Below are 24,634 nucleotides of genomic sequence, written 5' to 3' on the forward strand. Positions count from 1 at the left end.
TTGTTGGTTGACTTAATTCAACCTAAAAATGATTATCAAATACAATTTTAGCTGTGAGATAAGCTTAAATGCTAAGTCTAAACGCATTGAGAAAAAATCCATGGAAAAACAAATGTATGTAGGATACTATATGATAATTAAGAAAATGTTATATTTGTTTCAACTTTTAAACTTGTCGAGAACACATGTTTAAGATTGTTAAATAGATTATTTTGCTTAATTGTAGGGTACCTGTTGCAAGGTTTTAAATATCAAAATTTTTCTCAAGATTTTTATTTTTTTAAAAGGACGAAATAAAATTTAGATTTCAAATGGAAATTGATAAGATTTTCATAATATCTATCAAAATTTCTAAAATTTTGCCAAAATTTCCATAGAAATTTCCCTCAAAATATCCACATTAAATCCTTAACAATTTGATTAAAAATCCATAATATTTATCGAAATTTTGGAAATTTCTATATAAATTTATGAAATTTTCATGAAAATTTTAGAAATATATATGAATTTTTTTAAAAAATTTTTATAAAAAATTTAACAATTTATTAATGTTCAGTAAATTATTTTACTAAATTAACTTTAATGATATATATATATATATATTACCTTTTGATTAGCTTTTAAGTATTTAATGATATAAATAAAATGGAGTAAATTAAATTCAATAACCTTGATAAGTTCTATTCATGATAAAATATATATATACTTGATATATATTTTGTATAAGATAGATTAATTAGAGTCACATAATTACAAGTTCATAATTGATTATATAATAATGAAAATAATATCATAAAATAATAACATGAAAATACAATATTATGTAAAATTGGTATTGATAGAATTTCATTTAATAATATTAAGCAAATAAAAATAAAAAAGATGATAGAATATATTATACTAAATATAAAGGGCAACTATATTTAATACAAGATTCTTATGGTTGACATATTGATAATTACATGAAAAATTATTAAGAATATACATCTTTTAATCATCATTTTTTACATTTCACATCTTGAAATGAAAACGAAAAACACCAATAATTTTAAATTATCTAAGAGTTTTATGAGTACTGAGATGATATTTATAAAATATAATGTGATTATAATGATTTTTTTTATCTTAATTAATAAACAATTTATTAAATATATACTCTTTTTTATTTATTTATCTATTTTTATTAATAATAGTTCATTTATGATCGTTACCGCTTACTATAAATTAAATTAATTTAGAAAAATATAATATGTATTTAATATTTTTGTAATTTTTATAATCAATTTGATAAATAATTGCTTAAATAAACTAATGCTAAAGTTTCAATAAAAATTTTCATTTTTTAAAATAAATTTTTATTGATATTTGATACTTTCTGATATTTTCATGAAATTTTTTATATTTTTAACCTTCGATATTTTCATCGATATTGAAATTTTAAACCTTACCTGTTAATATACAAAATACAAACATTTGTTATTTGCTTACATAAAAACCTGCATCAAAAGATCTATTCAACATATTAAATTGAACCAATTTAAGTAATTTGATAGTAATTCGGTTTTACAATATGTTGTGTATCCTGAAAATATAAGGAAGCTTTGATATTATAGTGATATATTGTTTTGTATTTTATATAATATTTTGATCTTTCGTATTCCTTTTTTTATTTTATTTTTAAAATCGTCTTCTTCTTCTTTTATTTTTTTATTTTTTTATTTTTAACATTACACCAATTTAATCTTTTGCAGTTGGTGTTATAACAATTATTACTTATGCTTTGCTTAACAGTCAATTGCCTGGGTGTAAATTAGCACTTGTATGCAGCCATTGAGCATCATATGCTGCTTGATAAAATGTAGTCGATAAAATCATAAAAAAAATCCATACCAAATATAAAATTGAACTAACGCAACCTACTTCAATTATATCTTCGCCAATCGAGTCTCAAATAGACATGTCAAATGGATTTTAGAAACACACTCTAATGTTCCTGTGATTACTCTATTTATTATTCAAATCATTTGAAGTTAATTTCGTTAATGAAAATCATGCCTCAAGTCAACATTTACTTCTTATTTTTTATATTGAGAATGAGAATATTCAAATTCTATATCTTCACTAAAGAAAATGGTAGTATGCCCTTTAAAAAATAATAATATTTATAATAAATAAATAAATAAAAAATAAGAAAAAGGAAAGAAAATGGTAGTATGAAATTATCAATATGTCAATTATTGGCTTAATGCCACTAAACCCCATAAAACTATCCTTTTTATTATTATTATTATTTTGCCTCTAATCTTTTAAACCATCACAACACATCCAAATTTTTCTTTTAATTTTTTTATTTATTTTTATTTTTATTTTTGTCCACTTTTACTTGAGTTGACAATATATATCCAAATTCTGGATGAAAAATTCTTCATGTGCAAATGTGACCTCTAATGGGGATAGTTAGTGCAAAATAATTCTTAAACTTATTGATATCGGTTGAATAATAAATAATAAATAATAATAATAAGGTTATCTTTGTCCTTGCTATTGTGAATTGGAATGTTTATGTGGATTTTATTCCACATAGCCTTGCATATGAGAATTTTCTTTATGTCACTGATAAAAGGGTGGGTGTAAAGTTAGCTGGTGAAGGTCAATGTTCGGAAAAATCATATTGCATTTATGGGCTATGTCTCCTTTGACGTTATCCCATTTTAAAAGAGGTGGTATACCTAAACACCTATCCCATTTTTTCAAGAGGTAGTATACCTAAACACCATACCATCTAGATTTGAGAATTGTTTTCCCCCTAAATATCTCAATTGAAAGTTTTCCTCCTAAATACCTCCATTGAAAGTCGAATAATTTCTACATTGAGTATATTTCATTCAAAATTTAAATGTTTATTATAAATTGGAATAAAGTGGAAAAAAAACACAAAGTTTGGATGCAATGCAATGGTTTTGGAAAGTTGAAGGTAAAATAAGAAATAAAGGATGGTTTCAGTTTATTGTTAATATTAATTTGTTTAAAGTTTAACTATTAAAAAAAAAAGTTTTTTTTTTTTTTTTTTTTTTTGGTTTTTTGCCATAATAAATAAGAAAATGAATAAGAAGTGTTTCTTGAAAAAATACCTAAATTAAAATATTGAACTTGTGGTCACTAAGTCGTTGTAGTATAGTGGTGAGTATTCCCGCCTGTCACGCGGGTGACCCGGGTTCGATCCCCGGCAACGGCGGTGTTTCCCTTTTTCTAATGGTTTTTTTCTTTGGGGATTTTGTGAAAGAATTTTCCTTGACCAAACCAAGTGGCGATATTTTTGGATTTTGTGTTGTTGGCAAATATTGTTTTCCGCAAAGATTTGGTTTTCTAATGAGCCTACTGAAGAAGCAAGTTGAAAAACAAAAAGCCCGCCTTCAGCCTTCACTCTCTTCCTTTTCGGCTCCTCCTCCAACCAATCTCCCTCGTCGTCCATTTCAGGCTAAACTCATTTTCTTCTTCTCCTTCTCTATCTTTCCCGCGCCATTACGCCCCCTTCTGTACTCTTTTTTTTTTTTTTTTCAATTAAAAAAAAAAAAAAAACCTCTTTAGGGTTTGTAGTTCGCAGCATTGGATAATCAATCGCACATTTCAATATTCTTTTCTTAGGAAATTTAATTTTACTTTATATAAGTTTATATTCATTTTTTTTTCTTTTCTTTTGGTTAGAATTTTAGTAATGGAAACCGAGGAGTGCCAACGAGTGCTTCCATTTCAGCTTCAGTTCGACAAACCAGTCACATCTCAGGTTAGCTTTCAAAGCTCTCCATCTGAAAATATATGTCTATATATATATATATAGTGGTGGCATTTTGAAATGACGATTAAGATTTCTCTGGCAGATTAAAATCGCAGAGTGGAACCCCGAGAAAGATTTGCTGGCTATGGTCACAGAGGACTCCAAGATTTTGCTGCACCGTTTTAATTGGCAGAGACTCTGGACAATCGCTCCTGGTATGCACGTTCCAATAACTATTTGCTTTTTCATTTTTTTTTCCCCTTTTAAATTGTGTATTTATTTTAAACTTACACATGCTGTAACTATTATTGGGTTGATTCCTGGAGATGTTTATTTTTATTTTTTTTGGATGGGCGGCTTTAGTTGATAACAAGTTAGTTTAGAAAGTTCTATTTGTATCCTTTCTGGTGATTTATTAGATGTTTTCGATCTTAACCTTACGTTACCTGATTATGTTTCACTTTCCTTTTTGAAAATTTATATAGGAAGGTCTATAACATCCTTATGTTGGCGTCCCGATGGTAAAGCCATAGCTGTTGGACTTGAGGATGGAACAGTTTCATTGCATGATGTTGAAGTAAGTAAAACCAGTCATTTTTATTAATTTGTGGTTTAGACTTACTGTGTATGCCATTAATTGGTGAACCTATACAGTTGTGTATTGTCAGAATGTTTATTCTGATATTGTCAGACTCAGGTATCAGTGATACTATATAATTAAGTAAACTTATTATGTGTTCATAATGGGCAATGGTTGTGTGATTTGTTGGGGTGCAATTGGTTGGTCTATGTTGTATTGTGGACATAGTTTTAAATTTTAATTCGTAAAAGCAGAAATTTCTCATGCGTTTAGAAAGTGCATGTATGTCACTGAATTGATAGCTATTTTAACCATTTCTCTGTCTTTGTTTTGCTAATTCTTCTTTTTCTTTGTCTTTTAATGTCAACCAGAATGGGAAGTTGTTGCGAAGCTTAAAATCCCATACTGTTGCTGTTGTTTGTCTAAACTGGGAGGAGGATGGGCAGCATATTGGAGTATGAGTTACAATTTTATTGCTGGCAGTGTGGCAATTTGAGTTTGATTTTGGAAGTAACTTTGTTTTTGTTTATTTATTTATTTATCTATTTTTTTTGGGATCAATGTTTGAACTCATTACACTGGGAGTGTTTTTGTTTACTTGATACATGTAGTTTTTCAATTACTTTTCAGCTGACATTATCTTCTTTTCTCAAAAACCTTTGCCTGGATATTTGGCTGGGCATTTCTTCCCAATTTACTTACACTGATCTTTCAAATTTATACTCTTTCCTTATTCTCTTATTACTTTAACTGGAGTTGATTTATAAGCGAAAATATGACTTCTAAATGTACTGGAATTGGGTGATAACATTATGAATATGATCTTAGGGGTTTGAGTAGGGTGAGTGGTTCCTTCTGTTAAACTTAAAACTACTCTTATTCCAATTGCATTTTTGTCTGTCTAATTGGCTTTCAGGATGACTCTGGTGGTATATCTACCTATGAAGATCGTACTTCTCGTTTCTTTCCGCCAGCTCCAAGGGTTCCTCGGATGCCAGGTCTGGTAGCTGGAGATACCAGCTTCATGGATGAAACTGAGGATTCATTCCAAGAGCTGTCAAATTCTTCACAACAACGTTTCAACATCCTTTGCAGTGGAGACAAAGATGGAATAATTTGTTTTAGCATATTTGGCATTTTTCCAATAGGCAAAATTGTAAGTAACCTGTTCCATATATTAAATTTTGAATCATACAAGTAAAACAATGGGGTTGATGATGCTTATATATCCTCTTATTCAAGCTCGTTTGATTACTTCACTGGTTAGTCATATCATCCTATTTGATGTCAGTTGCTAGATGATTTCTTGCATAACTGATGGAATTTTGTTCTAGTGCAGTGAGCTACCGCACATGTTTAATTATGCACACAGCCCTTGATATGTTTGTTTGGGAACATAAAACCGTGTATAGCACTTCCATATATAGTTTAAACTATGATATCCTAGGGGCCAACCAACCTTGGGTGCAAAAGCAAGTGCAGTGGTCTATATAAACAACTCATACCAAAACCCTGCCTACTAGTGCTAAATGTTTTTGAGTTTGGGCTGAATCAGATTGGATTGTTGTCTTTACAATGACCAGATGGACAGAAAATGTAATAAATTGATATCTTTCCTTTTGACCCCGAATGATCATTAATGTTATGCTTGTACTGTTCAAAGATACTATAAATGGCATTCAACTTATTACAAAAAAAGTAATTATACAATATGATGGTCAGGTGTTATTGCTATGTTAATTGGATTACTTGTTTGTCCAATTATTATGATCTCCAATTTTTTATGATCATTAATGTTAGGCTTGTACTGTTCAACGCTATGATAAATGGCATTCAACTTATTACCAGAAAGTAATTATACAATATGGTGGTCAGGTATTATTGCTCTAATAATTGGATCACTTGTTTGTCCAATTTTTATGATCTCTAATCAATTTTAAGTTTCATATTATATTTATAAAATATTAGGTAATGAGCTCATGGTGCATGTTTCTCTCAGTAATTACCTGTAGAAATACCAGCATTCACATCTATCAACACATTCAATCTTCATGAAATTACTTTTTTGCAGTCTCAGCTTGTGCATATCTATAAACTTTAATTAATTAATTTACTTTTTTTAAAAAAATGTATGAAGAGAATGGCAGAAGAATGTTGCATACCCTCTAAACCTATTTACCTGATCGATGAGCTTGTAAATTCTATAACCATTAGAAAATTAATGCTTGCATGTAATCAAAGGACTTGGAGAGAACATCGGTTTTTACTTCGTGGTTTTAACTGGAAATAGCTTTTACATTTTACTTCTTAAGACAGCAAGTTCTGTAGTCTTATTCTCTTTCTTTTTTCTCCTTGAGGTTAATGCTCTTATGAGAGAAGAAAAAGTTGGTAGGACTCTAAAAGTTGGCTAAAATAATCAATATATGAGTATCTTGGTTACTCTAAATTTTTCTTTTTATTTCCTTTTATATATATCTTTTAACTAGCATTCTTTGTTTCACACAGACTTTTGTTCTCTTTTTGTTTTTGTTTTTGTTTTTATGTCTTAACTGCCTCTATCATTTTACAATTTTCATTAAACCTGTGGATGTGCCAGAACATACATAAGTGTTGTATTTCTCCTCCATCAATTGATAAGCAAGAGTGCCAACTTTTGGATGCTTCCATTTCCAAGGTATGTTCATCATTCTTTTGGATTTTTTTTTTTGGGTTAAATTTAAAGATGTGTTTAACAATAGGTTTATTGTATTTTTTTATTCTTGATGTGTAGATCTCTGTATTTTCATAGGAGACAAGTACTAGAAATGAGTTGTAATCAGCTGCAGGGAAAAAGAGATGTTATGGTCAAGGAACATTCAGGAAGTGACAAACTATTGATGGAATCATGTATAATTCCTTAGGAGATACGTTTGGGTTAGTTAGATAACTTTTTTGGTGCGGCTATTGACATTCCTAAATTTTATACACATTTACAAACAAGCCAGTTCGCTTTAAGAAAATTGTTGCTTTCATTTGCTATTCAACTTTGCTGTCATGATTAAATTTGACCAAGTGAATTGGTATAGGTGCACAAGTTGTTTTTGCTAGTTGTAAGCTAAAAATTTTCATTGCTGTTGGCTGAGAATATGCTCAAAAGTTTTCTCTTGAGAGAGAGAGAGGAGGGAGATTTATTGTACAAGGATAATTGATAAGAAAACTATCATCTCTGTTGTTCATCCATGTGATTATAAGCTGCACTCATAAACTGTCAACTGTTTTGGAATGTCCTGCTGATCTAATTATTATTTTCCATTTTCTGCATGGTTGTTTGATTTCCTTCTTAAAGAAAGAGAGAAAACTCATGTCTTAGTATTTAAAATCTTCTACGAAATTTGTTGTAAGGCTACAACCAGCTAGTTCGCTAGATCAAGCTGATTTTACATGTTGTCATTAGGTTGCTTTGTCAAAAGATCTTTGCCGCTTGATAGTCATCTGCTCAGGAGAATTAATTAAGGATGGGGTACAATCAGAAAACAGACAGATGTCTGGACATGGTTTGCATGGATTGCATTGCCTAGTGCTCGATACTTCTATATTTTGGAAGAGGTAACTTCGCGTGGTGTTACACTTGCATTTGTTTTCCATCTATTATTGTTTTATCTTTTTCCTTTGTTCACTTTTTCATTGCTTTCTGTTGCTTGTCTTTCAATAAAATTTTTAAGATCAAGTTGATATGGACATGCTATGTGTTGTGTTGTGCAATGTAGTAGTTACTTCTTGGAGTGCTTTTTTGATTGAGATCATTTAGTTACTTTTGCTTCTCTTTGTTTTCTTGGATTGCTTCTACGGTTGAGCTACATTAGGGAGGAAGACCTGTCTCTACCTCAAAGTCTTCTTTCTTCTAACGTAAGATTTATAGTTTGATTGTCTAGTCTTTGGTATAAGGTCACAAGGTCTAAATATTTTCAACAAACAAGCTAGTTTGCACATTTGAAGTTTTGAGCAGATGGTGCATTTGTCATTAGCTGCATTAATTTCAGGATCTAAATATCTCTTACAGATTCACCAAACTTGGTGGTAACTTTGAAGTTTGAGCACATCATGTAGGACAGGTGACGAAGGAAAGAAAACTGAAAATTAAAAGATAGGCTCTAGCATCATATTAGAACAATTTTAGGAATCACACCTAAGCTTGGTTTGTATCACACAAAACCAAAGAAATAATTCTCGAAAAAATACTTGTATTATTAATCAACTTTTTTTAAAAGGGTTACAAAAATCCCTATTTATAATAAAACCACCTAATAACATTAGGAAACTAAAATAATTAGAAACCTAGTTAAATAAGGAAACCAAATAATAAACCTTTCTAAAATTAAAATAATAATAAGAAACCTAATAAACATAATAATATTAAAACCCTAAATATCAACTAAACATAATAATGTTAAAATTCTAAAAATCATAAAACCCTAATAATTATAATCCTATGTAGTCTCCATTGTTCTCCATCATTCTCCCCCTCTTAGAGAACGAGACTCTGGCGGGTTTAAAGCTGAAATCATAAAGCAATAAGCGAAACTTCAAGAATGATAACATCAGCGGCATAAGCTCAAACTTGACGAAGAGAACTACATGGCTAGCAAATATAGGGACATTCAAGGTCAACAAAAGCCCTTCATTCAATTGATCTGGATCCAACTTGACATATTTAGGTTGTGTAGGTAGCGGTCTAAGTAAGGTGACAGGTTGTACATAAGAGTTCAGGTAAGGTGACAAGTTGTGGGAAAGGATTTGGATAAAATGGCAGGTTGTGTAGGTAAAAGTTCAGGTAGGAATTTGGGTTGTGTAGGTAAGGATTCAAGTAGGGATTCGGGTAAGGTGGCAGATGATGTAGACAAGGTTTCAGGTAGGGATTCGGGTAAGGTGGCAGATGGTGTGGACGAAGGTAAAGGTTCAGGTAAGGGTTCAGGTTTAAAATCAATAGGATATTCTTGAGTAAGTGTACTTCCAATTTCTTCATTTGATGCTTCACATACCACTTCAAAATCCTTTGTAAAATCTGGTAGGTGAAGAACCTGAGCCTTAATCAACTTTTTCTCCCTTTTCTCTTCAAATTCTTTATTGGAAAGAATGTCCTCCGACTTTTGTGAGTTGTTTGAGACCTTACTTTGCTTTTCCACCTTATATTTATCCATCTCAGCTACCGTCATAGGTTTCAACACCACTTCTCTGTAAAGGAGTAAGTGTTCTCTTTCCCACAATGAAACACATCCCTATCATAAAGCCAAGGACGACCAAGAAGAATATGTGTTACTTTCATTGGAATCACATCACACCAAATAGAATCACTATAAACTCCATATGAAAAAGAAATAAGGTAGCATTGAGTTACAGGAATTGAAGTACTATCAATCCATCCTACCTTGTATGGATGTGGATGTGGTTCAATAGGAATTTTTAATCGCTCTAACATAGATGCCTAAACAACATTCATGCTACTACCGCATCAATGATAAGCTTTTGTGCTTGATTTCCACAACAAACTAGCATTTGAAAAATAGATGTGCGTTTCCAATCTTCCTTCTCATCTTTCAGAATTGAAAGGATGCGTTTAACAACAGCATTTAGTGAAGTATCTACTTCATCTTCTTCTTCCAAATCATCAGGATTATAAACCCCAAGTTGAAGTTGTCTTCGTCCTCCTCTCTTTGTTGTTTTGGTTCTTCATCAAATTCCACACCAAGGTGTAAATTTTTCTTGGGACAATTATATGCCATATGTCCAGACTGTCCACACTTGAAACACTTGTTCCCTTTTCCTCTAAGATCAGTAGAATTAGAAACAGGTGCCTTGGTCTTAGAAGGTTGATTTGCTACCATTTGTCTTTTATTATTCTACTTATCATAAAACTGCAGAATAAAAAGCTTTATTAGCATAAATGGAAGCTAATTGAGTTTATTAAAGTTAATTTCTTAAGTTGTAGTTTGCATTCAGTAGCATAGTATAAAATAGTAAATGCAATATGACATTCTACTCACTGGTCTCAAGATCAACTAAAATTTTGACTTACCTCTTCTCCCTCTTCTTCTTTCTTACTCCATATCTTTAATTGTAGGAAAAATGAGCTCCATCTAGTGGCTCAGCAAGCTTCTAACATTGAGGAATTGACTGAGGTTATCCGGGCATCGCTATCTGTCATGTCTAAGCAGTGGTCTGATGCTATGAACACTTTTCACGAAAAGTTTGATTCTCTGTCTAATCTTATTATTGATCATGGTAATGCAACTAACGTTTAGGAGAAACTAAAGCACACTTTATTCATGAACTTCTTAATTGCTTTCCTTTTTAATTCATTGCTTCCTGTCTTTTCTTATAGGGCTTGATTCCTCTCCCCAAGAGGAGTTTTTGAGCCTTTTAGGTGGTGCGCGAACGAGTCCTCCAGTTCATCAATTTTTAGTTAACTCTCTTGGAGAAGTGGTATGCTCAGTCTTATGTAAACTCTCTCTATTAAATTGTATCATGCCAAACAAGAAATATGTGATAATATATTTGATTCTGCACATGCTTTATTTGATAGGGTGTGAAGCGTGTGTCAAAGGTTGTCTGTGGTGCTGGAAAAGAACTTCAACATATTGTCCTAAATCATTTCCAGGTGCTTCTTTATATTCTTTCTGTTCAAGTTAATGAAGTATTTGTTTGAACAAATTGATCCATCTTTTACTTTGGGGACGTTATATCCCTTGAAAGTCAATGGATCAGTTTCTAAATGCATGATATGGATTTATACCCGAAAAACTATGCTTGTCCATATTCTATATAGGCATTTGGTTTCAGTACAGGTAACATCGAGTTCCTGTTCTGAAGGTCACAAATTCTGGCCTATACTTCTGCAGTTTGATCCATGAATCTATGTATATGTTGAATTTGTGCAATGTAAAACAATTAGCCTGTTTTGATTATCTTTTGACATTTTTCTTATACCAAGAGGTTAAAATAGAAACTAAAATAGAATTGCTTCTCTAGCCTGCTGCAGAAATTATTGGATTCAGGATGGGAGAATTGAGAGGTCTTTCTAGGTGGCGGACACGCTATCAGGGTATTGGCTTGGATGAGACTCTCATTAGTAATGCAACAGAAAATGCTGGAATGATAATTGTACAAGTTGAATGGTTTATGAGGCTGCTTTCATCTGTGGTGCAGCAGGTATGGTTGTTGGAGGGTCCTTCTGTTTAATGCTATAAGGTGAAGTGTTCTTTTGGTAGTATTTCTCACATATGAATTCAATTTTTCCCTCCTTCAGCAGTTCCTTGTTGTAGTTTGTTATTTAGGTTGCAGTCAGAAATGTTATCTAAATTTTTAGATAGTTGAACTGAGGTTTAGGGAATGATCAAGAAGGTGATTTTGTTTGTCTTCCAAGAAATAACTAGATTTCTAAAAGATTAGACTAAGAAACAACTGCATCACAGAAATGATGCACTATTTAGAAATCTAATATATAGATAATTTTTTTATGGTGCGGATGTTCGCAAGTTAAAACTTGTCGATGTCCATGTCAAGCAACATGTTACCTGAAAATAACTTGCTAATACTCACACCATAGAAAGACTAGTATATATATATATATTTATATTTTAATTGTAGTACTTGTATGCTAAATTTGTGGGCAATTTAATAGATGTCTATTGTTTTTGAGATTATGTCAGTAAAAGATATTGATTATAGTTATTTAACAAGTATTGGATCAGTGATGGAACATTCGGAGGCTTTTCAATCCATACTAAATAGAGTTTATGATAAATTTTGATTGTTTATTAAGCATAACTGTGAGTGGTTCTCTAGGCATATAACATGCATACAGACTTTTGAAAACTTACACTAATATTTTTTAAATGGTTCTTTATTTATTTGTACAGTACTTGCATTGAGTTTCTGGCATTCCATTTTTCTTTCAGTTTTCAAATTTCTTCAACTGGCTTTTGAAATGTATAAAGCTACTAATGTCTGAACCTAGTGATCAGCTTCTACCATACAACAGGTTTGTCTCAGGCATAACTCCCTCTTTCAACCGGCTATTGGCATGTAAATTTTTTTATTTTTTATTTTTTACTGAAACTCTTTTGACTTTTGGCAGTGAACTTGTTATTATATTCTTGAAGTTTCTTTATGATCGAGATCCTGTTAGGCAGTTGCTGGAAGCATCAGATGCGGATGACACTATTGAAATTGATTTGTATGCTTTTTCTTCCTAACTTAACAATCCATTATGCTGTACAAATATTTTCCAAGTGAGAATATTGTCTTGCATACAAGACAATCCATACATTTATAAGATATCTTTTGTACACAATTCATATTAATGATGATCTACTTGCTGTGCTTTAACTCTCTAGAAAAGTCTCTGCATTTATATGATGCATGCATTCATATATTCATGCAATACACTTACATTTATACATTTTTTTGGATGTAACTTACCATATACATGTGGATGCAAATCTGCAATTACATATTTACTTTTGAGTCTTGGTTTTGATAACTAATAATGTTGCTTAATTCTTCAGGGAGACAATGCAGAGAGTTAAAGAACTAGTTCAGTTTGGTGGGTTTTCAGATTGTGAATATCTGCAAAGAACATTGGCTAAAGAATTTCAACAAATGGAATCTAGGTATACCACATCTTATTCCTTCCTGCCCGTGCTGTGTGGAATGTGTTGATCTACTTACCAATTTTCATATGCTTTGTTGTGGTTATCTAAAGTGCAAGAATATCATATTTCAATGTTAATGGCATTGCTGAATGTTGTGTGATTTCTTTGAAAATGTATATTTTACTTTCTTTTACTCTGATAGTTGACCTCACCCTCGAAAAAGAATTGTGAATCCTCTCTGTTTCTTTTATCACTTAAATGTGCATGTGCACACAGAAATGCATTCACTCCTGCATATTTCTTCTTTGAATGTTACTAATTTTTTGCTTAAATTTATGATTACCTTGTTGATGGGTTCAGTTTCAAGGAGGCTTTTCTCATGCCCTTTACTTCAATTTCAAGAAAGATACTTTGTGAGGATTTGTTTCCACTCTTCCCTCTTCCACCTTCGTGGGGGTCCGTGTTAGTTCCTATGTCTGTATCATACTACGAGGTACATTAGTGCTTTAGGGATCTTTTATATTTCTTATATTCTGAATATGTGCTCTCATTTTTAATAAATTCTTTTTTTTCTTTTTTCTTTTTTCAATAGGATTCCTCTCTATCTTGTCAGCAGACTTGTCAAAGAAGGTTTATTGATTACATATCTTTCCAAATACCAGACGACTCTTTTTCAAATATTGCAAACTGTATAGGAATAGTAAGAGGGTTTACACATGATTTGAGCTCTGTGAAGAAGGGCTGTAGTTCACTTGAAGCTGTATTATTAAGTGTCCCTGAGGGTTATCAATGTGTGGATCTGTCCTTATATAAGGTAGGGACCTAATTTGTCTTGTGAAGTCCCATTTTGAGTTATGATATGTCATGTTATCTGTTTTGTGTAAAACAGGAGAGTCAGATAGTCTTGTTATTAAATGAAACAAATACCAATTCTGAAAGCTCTGGAGATGCCTGCATGCTGATTGTGCAAGCAAAGGACCTTCCATTCGTATCTATCTCACAATCCACTTGTCCAAACTTTTGGAAGTTGCTTCAGTTAAAGGTAATTATTATCTTCGCTTCCCCATCCGTACTTCTTGTCTTTTAAAATCTTCCTTTTGTGTCTTATGCTCAGGATTTTCTGAGTTGTACCGAAACCACTCCATTTATAAACAGTGTGCTGGAAAAAAAATTTGTAATTTTAAAGAAATGGATATCCTCCCAGTTGAGACACCTTTTTCTTTTCTTTTGATTGTGTATTACAATGATGTCCTCTAGGTGTTGTTTTAGTTACTTTTAGTTTCATGTCCAGAATCTAATTACATTGTTCTTACACCTTTCCATTTTATACAATCATTATGTAACTTATCTTATCGCATATTAATTTTGTCAAAAAGAATTGTGCTTCCGACATAAATTTTTTTCCTTATTGCTTGTAGATTTCTTTTGTTAAATTTTGGTATAATACTTCTGTCAAATTACATATAGGACTATCTTGCTTACCTGCAAATGGAGAATGAGAAAGTTCGCAGCATACCTCACTCTGTAATAGCTCCTTTGGCAGTTAGCTGTAAGTCTTACAAATTTTAGCTGTGCTTATTTGTTTTACTTTAAATAACAATCAACAAGTTCTATCAGGTTAACCAACATTCAATTTACTGTATAGACTATGGTCTAAATGCGGAAATAAAATGCACAACGTTTTCTTTATTTTTGAAGGTACATTTTAATAAGAAGGGCTTTAACTAACAGGTCTTCTCTAAATGTTGAGCACAGTTCATTTTCTTTGAAGAAATTGCACAACTGTCAAGATACAACTGTTTAAAATTTTTAATTCCCTACCATCATATCAGCTGCTTTAGAATGCTTGAATTTTAGTTTTAACGAGTCTGCTAATAGGATCAATTGATGCAAATGAAATAAATATCGCAAGGGCATATAGTTATCCATCCCTGTTGTTAATGTAATAATCAATTTTATAATTGCCATTTTTCCTTCATATAAGCATAACATGTGGATGATAAAGTCTTGGCCAGGGAGGAAAAGAGTACTGCAAAATCGGTTTATTTTGATACTTTGTTCTATCTCGTAATTGACCTCGATAAACTGAACCACACTCTAGTCAGCAAGCCTTGGGATAGCAACCGTTGTGAATTAGTTCGTTCTCGCATATGAACATGTGAATTGGTCAAGTTTTCTGACAGTTCTATCCTATCATATGTGAACAGCATCGAGAGGTGTGGCTTGTGTTTTCGCTGCAAGAAAGCGTGCGTTGGTCTACATTCTGGAGGAAGATGAGGATGAAGTCTCAGATGCAGAATAACTGGCGGTCATGTATATTTATTTTCCTTCAAAAATTTTTGGTGAGTTTTACATTATTTTGATATTGAAACCAAATATGTTATATGGGTTTAATTACTTTTCTTTTTTTTATTATTTTTTTTCTCAGCATGTATTTGCATTTTGTACCAACACTTCAAATGTAAATAATAAAAACTACAGGTACCGAGTTGTTCAGCAAGTTATTTACCAATGGATATGGCATATATGATGTGGCATAATTTTATCGATCGATATATTAATGTAAATTAAGCGGTTAATTTAATCGGCTTTCCAAAGGTTTGGTTTATATACAATTTTAGTGCTTTTAGTTCCAGAAATATTATCAATATCTTCTTAGGTTCCAAAAAATTATTATTCCCTTTTTATTATTTATTCACATTTTTTGAAATAATATTATACACACTCCATTAGGGTGTTAGTTATAACTTTTAATTCAAAATTCGGAAGATTAAATTGTAATTAATGTAAAATTTAAAAGGTCCAGATATAATAGTATCTTAAATAAATATAATTAAGTGAATTTTTAGAGAAAGGTATAACAACATAAAAGCCAATAAAATATTGTAACCTTATGTGATGTTGGTAAATATTTTGATGTCATAGCATTCTTATAGAGTTAGCAGATTTTATTTGGTTTCTTATGAACATGAAATATCCCAGTTCTGTTTTAACGACTTCCTGTAGTTATAGATTAGCCCCAAATGAGGATTTGTATGAACACCACCTTTATCCAAGAGATGACTAAATCATAATTTGTGCACTTATCTTAAATCCTATTCACCCAAAAAAAAAAAAAAAAAAATTCCAAGCAATTCTCAAAGATACGGACAAGTCTCCATAACCAAGCCGAAAGGCTCAAAACAGCATTTTACCTTTCCTAGATTTGCAACAAATCCCATCAACACACAACCCGACACCTTCCTGCACAATACTTCCTGCTCCACCTAAACTTGCTCCATGCTTTAAGCATCCTATGTATGTATTGAGTCTTTCAACCATCTTTTATAGGTTTCCATTTAAACCGTCACTTAATCTCCACCCTAAAGCACATTAATAGTGTTTCATGGGACACCTAATAACGGAGAATATATGTCTCTAAGAGCTCTTCCTATTTTATTTTCATCTTATTTGACTGTTTTTTTCTTTTTCTTTTTTTTTTTTCACTGTTTTTTTCATTTTTTTTTTTTTCACAAACTTATTGATATGGTTAGGTGAGAAATATTTATTCTCTCAGGAGTTTAATACCGATAAAATAACAGATAAAGTTTTGAACTATTTTACCCTATAGCAAACTATATGATGCAATGATTTTGTCATAAAAAAAATGGTGCTTAATTCAAATTTGAGTAAAGCTGGTATTTTTTTATTTTTTTATTTTTTTTTATTTTTTTATTTTTTCTGATGAGTAAGACGTGCCCAAAGTAAAATGGTCTCATCGTAGCAACATACGTAATGTGATGCGTACATTGTTTTTTATTTTTTTGGGACAATAAAATTCAAATTCTTAACACTAATATGCTCTGTGCCTTTATTTCTACATTGATTCGCTCTGACCCATAAAGATAAAAGTCAGAGGGACAATTTTGTTCCTGGGTAAGGCCACCAAGAATCAAACAGAAAGAAAGGGCACGTATCACCAAGAAACAAAGGGCGCGAACGATAGTGTCATTTTCTGTTTTGTGCTTGTTTCCTAGTTTTTGTAATGGGCGGCAGCCATAACCCAACCAACATAATTCCTAAACTTTTGGCCCCTGTCAAATTTGAATGTATATATATATATATATATATACATACACACATATTTAAGATTTTGCTGTAAAAAATATTTATTTATGGTGTCTAAAACATTTACATACATTTTTTTTTTAAATATACATGTTAATTACTTGAAGAATACACGAATATATGTATACATACATATATATATATATATATATAATGTCATTGATGTGGAAATTAAAGTGGAACCATATGATTTTTTTTTTAAATTTAATTAATTGCTTATCCATAAGAGTTATTATCCTATAATAAGATCTTAATATTAAAAAATAATTTTTTTAAATGGTTAACATCTAAAACCAAATAGATTAGTCAATAAATGTTTCATTTTTATTATTGACATCATCATGTCTTTTGGGATAAACTAGAGAGAGTTTTAAATCAATTATGTACATATATATATATATATATATATATATTTATGTATATTTGTATATATATAACCAAAATCTACCCTGTAAAGAGAGTTGTCATTTTTGTTTGTGCAAAGAAATCAGCTTTTTGGTAGGGCCTATTATTTTTGTTTGTCAGTTGCTTCACCAAAAGACATTCATAATGTTGTTGATAAGCTGTGCAAAATGTAGTGCCTTTAAAAGACTATACTTTTTGTTTTATGTCTGTTGAAGGATTAATTGGCAATCAAACAAAACAAAACTGTCGTGAGCCCCATGAACCTGCTTTTTTCATATGACCTTGTAAACCGACAAAGAACTCAAAAATCACGTTCTTGAAACTCCATGTTAATACTAAAAAGACTTTTCGACTTTGTGTCAACTCCTCTGAGAAGTTCAGTCCAAATCAAGCTTAATACCATGCTGTATATGAAAATATAAATAACCTGAATCTCACAAACATCACCGAGACAAATTCAATCTGTTATTGGCTCTGTTCGACATTAATATGTAGAGATATCTTTAAGCCATTCAGGATCCTTTTGCGCAGAAAACGTTTGAGGCTTCAACAAAAATAAGATATATCAAAATGCAAATTAAAGGTTTAATCCGACAAATTTATCACTAACATTGATTATTCTCCTGTTCGGAAGGAAAATAAGTCTTCACTAATACAGTACAACTTAGAGCACATTTAAGATACATACTAGTCATAAGTAGAAGTGGAAATTCCACTTATTTCCCGTCACTTACAAAATATAATTAAGAGAGGGCCTATGCTATGCTGAGTTCCAGCTTCGCGAAAATTTTCCAACTGAAAAGTCTTGCAGGTCTCCTGTTGACATACATCTTCAGTTGAAACAGCTAAATTCTGTTGCTTAAAGAATTTCCAGGTAGAGATGTTGAGAGAAAAACATCGTAATGGAGAATAAAATGCAACTCTAAAGCAGTACACAGAAGATGTAAGCATCACTGTACAGGTAGGAACTGTACAAGCAGAGAGGTTTCCAGATGTCAGGTTATAATCCAACGGCAGGAGTTCAGACTTAAAAAGAGTTTATGACCAAGATCATAGTCCTTGCTTGGTTAGAACTTCGGCACATATAATTAGGTAGGCAGGGAAGATGAAGCATATTGACACCAAATCCGGATCATCTTTGCCTCCCATTCCATGTTTATGAATCATCCAACTCGACAAGCTGGGCCCGTCTCTCAGCAGCCTTTTTCCTGATAAAAATGCCCCACCGAAGGGCTGCCTTGAGCTTCAGCCACCCTACAACAGCTTTGCCAGAAGAACGTGAGCGATCATCATCAAAGTTGTAGTTTAGAGATGGTGTGCCCATATATGCTGATGAATATGGAATACCATCTTCTGAAACATTGATAGATCCATGACCATGGCCTCCCATGTTAATGATACGAAGCAAATGCTGCATATCTTCATTTTCAAGCATCTCATGGCTCCTCATACGAATGTCTTCCTCTGAGAAGAAGTCTTCAACCCCCCTAAAAGAATTAAGATTGGATGTTCCAATATTCTGAAAGCCTGATGCGGATGACTGTGGTGGACCAAGGGCAAGAACATTTTCAGCTCTTTGAAATTGGGCCTGGTGCGAAGTGCTGGGTAACTGATTCTGTAGAGCAAATGAAGAACTATCAAACTGAATAGAAGTATTGAGATTGACGTTCTGTGATTGCATTGAGAATCTGGTAGCCATATTATCATAACCTGAAAAGAAAGAGAGAGGCAAAGCATTCACCATCAGAAGCCAAACATAAGAAACAACATATGCCTCTCATATTTTATGACTTAAAGGAGTAATAGAAACTTTAAAACACACTGTCATATTTGAAACAAATGTCCAATAAGATTTCAATAAACAGTAATGTAATACAAAGAAGTAATACAAAGAATAATATAGCTCAAACTAATCTTTTGATAATCCATTATCGTGATTCTTCAAATTATGGGTGTATTCTTCCATATGCGAAGCATATGAAACTTTTGAAGTCAAAACATAATGTTATTGTAGCTCCAAATGATTTTGAAACTGTTAGGAAGGGGATCCAACAACGCATACCAAACCAAACCCAATCCATATTGTAAATACCCACGTACAGGCTCCAACAATATTTGCAAGAAAATTAGAATAATAGAAATAGAGGTCACCAAACTCCAAGAAAAAACCAGACAACATAAGCTCTAATATCACCATTCTCAAAAGCTTAAGTTTTTATGAATTAGACATAAACTGTATCAAGTCAGATACTGCAAACACTTAACAAAATGGTAAGATTTTTTCACGGTTGGCAACTGTAGTTAGAACTCTGTCACAACCCAGCATATGGATAGGACATACTGTTCTGTATCAGGACTTTCACACGAATAGATAAATAAACTAACGAATTCCGTGCAGAGCAATATGTACCTCCAACAGCTAGGCCTGGATCCATAGTGGGCTGATCAGAAGGAACTGGTACTGGCAGGTTTTGTAGTGTGAACTGCTGGTCAAATGAGTTTGTATACTCCTCTGAGACCCTTGGAGCCTCAGCTTGAGAAGCATCTGAACTATTGGGCTGTTTAAAGCCTAGTAGAGACTTGCCATCATACTCTACAACATGCATCCAATTTTCATATGCCTTCTTCACCAAAGTGTCTACATAAACCTACACGAAACAAAGTAATTTATACTTTTCTTAGCCCTCACTTTTCTGCCACAACTATTTTTATATGGAGAAAGAAAAATAAATTAAATGCATTTAATGTTTAAAAATTAACAAATTTGATTCTTAAAAGAAGTCATCTACAGCATAAACAGCTCTTATATAATTAACAAGTTATATCATCAGCTTGACTTCTTCTTCTTCTTCTTCTCTTCTCTCTCTCTAAAATGTTCAATTTCAATGTTCTATAAGTTGCGCCATAATCAGCTGCTAGGTTGAAGTTAGAAAAAAAATATCACACATTAACCAGGACTTTCTAATAAAATCATGCCATAGAATAGTTACCTTAATTTTTAATTACACGATTTATCATAAATACTTGGTTTCATTAGTTCAATGCAGTAGCTAACTAGAGTGTTGCTCACCTTCTGACTTTCAGAAAGAGAATCAGCTGAGTAATATTGTCCATTAGCAATTAAGCCACTCAACTCGTAGATATTGTTAAAAACAACACCAACATTCCTTGCATCATCAGGATAATACACATAAAGCTTCCCACTGAGAACACAGGTCTTCGCATGCTCCACAAGTGCATCCCACATCTTATTGGACATGCCACTTCCCAGAATCTACAACAATTGGAGGGGGTAATAATTAGAACAGTGACAAACACATCTACACATCAACAAATTGCATGTCATATTCATAAGCATGTGGCATGAATGTGAACAAAGATATAGAATTTGGCAACCAAATCCCGCATTCTTACATTTCGCAATCTCTGTGAGTCTCTAACCACAAGTCTCAGGAAGTCTTCAACTGTAAATATTCCAGCTTTATTAAGCCTCTTGTGAAATGACCCATCCTTTCCAATTTTCTCTAATCTCCAAACCTCATCATTCAATGCAGGTGGATAGTGTTTTTTGTATACTGCAAAACACCAAAACGTTAATCGAGTTTTCAAGAGAAAATAACAAGAAATGTGGAATATAACATTGAGATAATTTTTCAACGCACATTCTCCACGGTGATCCTTAACAGTAAAGGCATCAGTTTTTGCTTCACGTATGCGAATGCCTTCACAGTAGCCCAAGGCAACCTTCAAACCAAGTCTAAACTTCCTGCTCCGAATCCAGCTAGAATTGTCTGTAAATGTCAGGTCCCCTAGTGTTCCTACACCTTCCTTCAGTGTCACTTGCAAATCCCCTGTTAGTAATGGCCTCTTTCCTTCACGCTCTTTTACCACATGACTGTCAAATTCTTCTTGAGTCCAGTTATCATCATCCTCATTGTTAAAATCACCTTCAAGAACAACAACATCTAGTTTCACAGAGGACTCTGGACCTGATGTGACAGCGTGGCCTGTGTTTGCATCAATCAAGACAATGTGGATTGCAGCACCCTGCTCCCCTTCTACTTTCCCGCCAGTGAAAAGAGGAAGGGACAACCTGGATCTGAAGTACAGCTGCAAGTTTCTTCCATCAGGCCCTTCTATGCGTTTAGGAGAAGACCTGCTAATTTCTTAACCATTAGAATAAACAAACCTCTGAAATGGGGAAATCAAAATGCATGGCAAGAAATAAATATAATGGAAAACACCATAGATGGAGTAAAACCCCATCTATATAAAGACTGAGAGAAATTACGCTGCTACCTTGTAGTAAGCTTTGCCGGTCCTAATTTTGCTAAAGCACGCTCCACCTCTTCACTAACCTGTAAAAGCATTTTGGGTACCGAAAAATGAGACATATTAGAAAAACATTGTATGCCAAATCTATAATCAGGATTCAATTTATTCATATGTCATGTCCAATAAAGCAGCAATTAAGTTTTTCCAGGGTATTGTGTGTCATGTCACTAACTTATTATGCATGTTAGATTGCTATCTTCATTCTTCATGGAGAAAAATATAATTCACAAGAACTTGGTTACTTACAACTCTACGAAGAATAGGCTCCAATGATGAGCAAAGTTTTTGCAGACTATCCACCTTTAGAGCTTCAACAATTACACTGCATCAACTTGAATAAGTTAATAAACATATACTCTTCTCGTGGTCTTTACAAACAAACTCCACTAAAGCAACTTTCAAACATTCAAGTTGTGGATTGCACTTGCAAGGGTACTTCCAGAAAACCATACAGGCAACAGCACCAAAATGTTCAAAACAAGGTAAAATAAAATTACTAAATATGTATGACAACCATAATCTACAATGGTGGGGAATTACAGCTAGAAGACGCCATGTTAATAATACATGAGCACCAACAGAGCCTTATCACAGGTTAGCATATGTAACACCGTAAACCCACCCAAAGAATCACAATGTTCTTCCTATCCTTTTTCATATCAATTATCAACTCGATAAGTAACTTTACAATTTTCCTCCAAGTTAGTAAAATATCGCTTTCATCAGTTGAATTCAACTACGTAGCATGGTTAAAAGATTTCATATTTCGAGTTAGAGAAGACGTCAACGCAACAATCGGTTGAAAGCACGAATTGAAGTAGAAACTTCCTAATATGCGTACATTTCAACTGAATAACTGAAAAAACAAACATAGCCATCAGCTCACAACAATAAAGTAGAGAAAGTTATAGCACAAATTAAACAGACAACTTTAGGAAAAGATAAGGGGAAAAAAAAAATAATAATAATAATAATTAAAAAGAAAATAAAAATACCTAGCCAGGGCAGGGCGTTTCCTATCGGGCTGACCTTCTTCCGCAGATGTTGAATCCAAACTTCGCTTCTCCCTTGCCATGCTGTTCGATCTCTCCATGTACCTCGTATGCATCTTCACCGAGTTTCCAATCAAAAACTCAAAAACTTCCCCGCGTGATTCCCAAGAAATTAACAACAAACAGAAATCACACCAAACAGAAAAGATCGAGCTTTCTACTTTTAGTCGCTTAGACTAATAATAAAGCTCAAACTTTGACTCGAATCCTTTCATTTCCAGAAACAAACACCCAAAAAAAAAACCAGTAAGTAAAAAACAAAAAAAAAAAAAAGAAGCCAAAACAGCAACAACTTTTCTTTTTTCTTTTTTTATATTTTCTTTCTCATCGTCCGTTTTCTCAGCAACCAAACGAAGCTCCGATCCAAAAAGAGAACGAATTCGATGCCTGTTTGCCGAATCAGTTTGGACTTTGGATGAGAAGAGAGTTGGAGAGAAAAATAACAAAGAAAAGGGCAAAAAGGAAGAGTAAAAAAAAGCGAGCGGGAAAGTGGAAACCTGAAGAATTTTTTGGAGGCTCTCTCAGAATCTGAGAAGTTTCTGCGAAGTGTCTGCGAATTTTCTCGCTAACGTCTTCGAAATTACAGAGAGAGAGAGAGAGAGAGAGAGAGAGGGCTTTTGTCTGAAAGCTGGTTTTTTTTTTTTTTTTTTTTTTAACAGTGACGGCTATGTTCAAAAAGTCCAAACAATAACCAGCATCAACTGGTTGCTGGTTCTAACGGTGGCTGAGATCTCTCGGGAGCAGCAGATCCGATAATCACGACCGTCCGTTGCATTGAAGTTCGAGAATCTTTTTCCTAATTTCTTTAAGGTTTGGACCACGTGAGGGATTGTTGGCTTTGGGTGAGTCTGTGACATTGTGGATTATTATCAATTTATTATGTGTGTCTTCATTGCGTCAGACTCTGATTAGTGAGCTCTGAAAATACTTTTTCCGCTCTGATTACCAACCGTCTGATGATTCGGATTTCTTTTTAATTATTTTTATTTCTTTTCAACTGATAATTAATATATATATATATACCAAAACAACAAAACAGCCAATAGGAAAGAGTCAAAATGTAGGCAGGGGAATCAAAGTTCAATTTTATTTTTTCTTCTAAACCTTTTTATATATATATTTTCCTTGCTTTAATTTTCTTTTCCACTAAAGAGATAAGTTTAAAGCTCACATCACCCTTGCAAAATACAAGCAATACATGCGACCACTAATCCTACCATCCTCTTGTCAATCCTCGCATACATACATATATATATATATATATTCAATCAAGCTTTTTTTGTTTTTTTTTTTTTTTTGGTTCTTTTCTTTCTTCTAATAAAGAATATATTCAATCAAGCTTGCTTGAATTGATTGAAAAGATATTTGTACTTAACATTTACACAGTGTAGACAAAGTTTATGACCTAAAAATTTCATAAAATGACAATATATGGTGTGACAGCATGAATTGAATTTGCCGTAATCAATGGATTCCCATCCTATCATTCATCCATATTACGGCTGCATGGTCCATGCCACTGATTTTTAATTATGGTATGCTATTAAAAATGTAATTAAACCTAATGAAACTAAAACAAGTGTCATGCCCCCATTTACAAAGCCTTACCGTGTTTTTGCCCCTCACAAAGTTGGAATTCCTTATACTTTATATATGTAAGTGAAAAAAATATATATATATATATATATATGGTTCCATCGGAACTGCTCACTAACAAAGTCAATAATCATGATTATTTCTATTTTTGAAT

General features: G+C 32.6%; 2 protein-coding genes and 1 non-coding gene across 4 annotated transcripts; 2 read left to right on the top strand and 1 right to left on the bottom strand.

Annotated features, from left to right (window-relative positions):
* Positions 1-3,163: 3,163 nt before the first annotated feature.
* Positions 3,164-3,235, top strand: TRNAD-GUC (transfer RNA aspartic acid (anticodon GUC)). Its single transcript has one exon. It is a non-coding gene; the product is annotated as a tRNA-Asp (tRNA).
* Positions 3,236-3,277: 42 nt separating this feature from the next.
* LOC107423011 (anaphase-promoting complex subunit 4) lies at positions 3,278-15,485 on the top strand. The gene is made up of 20 exons (XM_048463889.2): positions 3,278-3,536; positions 3,706-3,784; positions 3,879-3,990; positions 4,261-4,352; positions 4,727-4,810; positions 5,272-5,511; positions 6,952-7,029; positions 7,789-7,940; positions 10,453-10,613; positions 10,714-10,814; positions 10,915-10,989; positions 11,361-11,540; positions 12,290-12,372; positions 12,469-12,567; positions 12,899-13,003; positions 13,346-13,478; positions 13,578-13,799; positions 13,875-14,027; positions 14,453-14,534; positions 15,193-15,485. Exons 1-20 carry the CDS (start codon positions 3,370-3,372, stop codon positions 15,285-15,287), a joined length of 2,493 nt encoding a protein of 830 aa, XP_048319846.2. The 5' UTR covers positions 3,278-3,369; the 3' UTR covers positions 15,288-15,485.
* Positions 15,486-18,074: 2,589 nt separating this feature from the next.
* On the bottom strand, positions 18,075-23,526 carry LOC107423105 (calmodulin-binding protein 60 B). 2 transcript variants are annotated; one of them, XM_025074775.3, is made up of 9 exons: positions 23,382-23,526; positions 22,828-23,271; positions 22,079-22,154; positions 21,797-21,855; positions 21,160-21,653; positions 20,912-21,072; positions 20,568-20,771; positions 19,908-20,145; positions 18,075-19,207 (listed from the first exon to the last, which is right to left on the bottom strand). In XM_025074775.3, the coding sequence occupies exons 2-9, from the start codon at positions 22,938-22,940 to the stop codon at positions 18,654-18,656; spliced, it is 1,899 nt and encodes a 632-aa protein (XP_024930543.1). In that variant the 5' UTR covers positions 22,941-23,271; positions 23,382-23,526; the 3' UTR covers positions 18,075-18,653. The 2 variants fall into 2 exon arrangements, with proteins under 2 accessions (XP_024930543.1, XP_015888112.1); XM_016032626.3 differs by having other exon boundaries at positions 22,828-23,092; positions 23,382-23,524.
* Between the last annotated feature and the right edge of the window lie 1,108 nt (positions 23,527-24,634).

This window comes from Ziziphus jujuba, chromosome 1 (assembly GCF_031755915.1).
Source record: "Ziziphus jujuba cultivar Dongzao chromosome 1, ASM3175591v1".
NCBI classification, from domain to species: Eukaryota; Viridiplantae; Streptophyta; class Magnoliopsida; order Rosales; family Rhamnaceae; genus Ziziphus; species Ziziphus jujuba.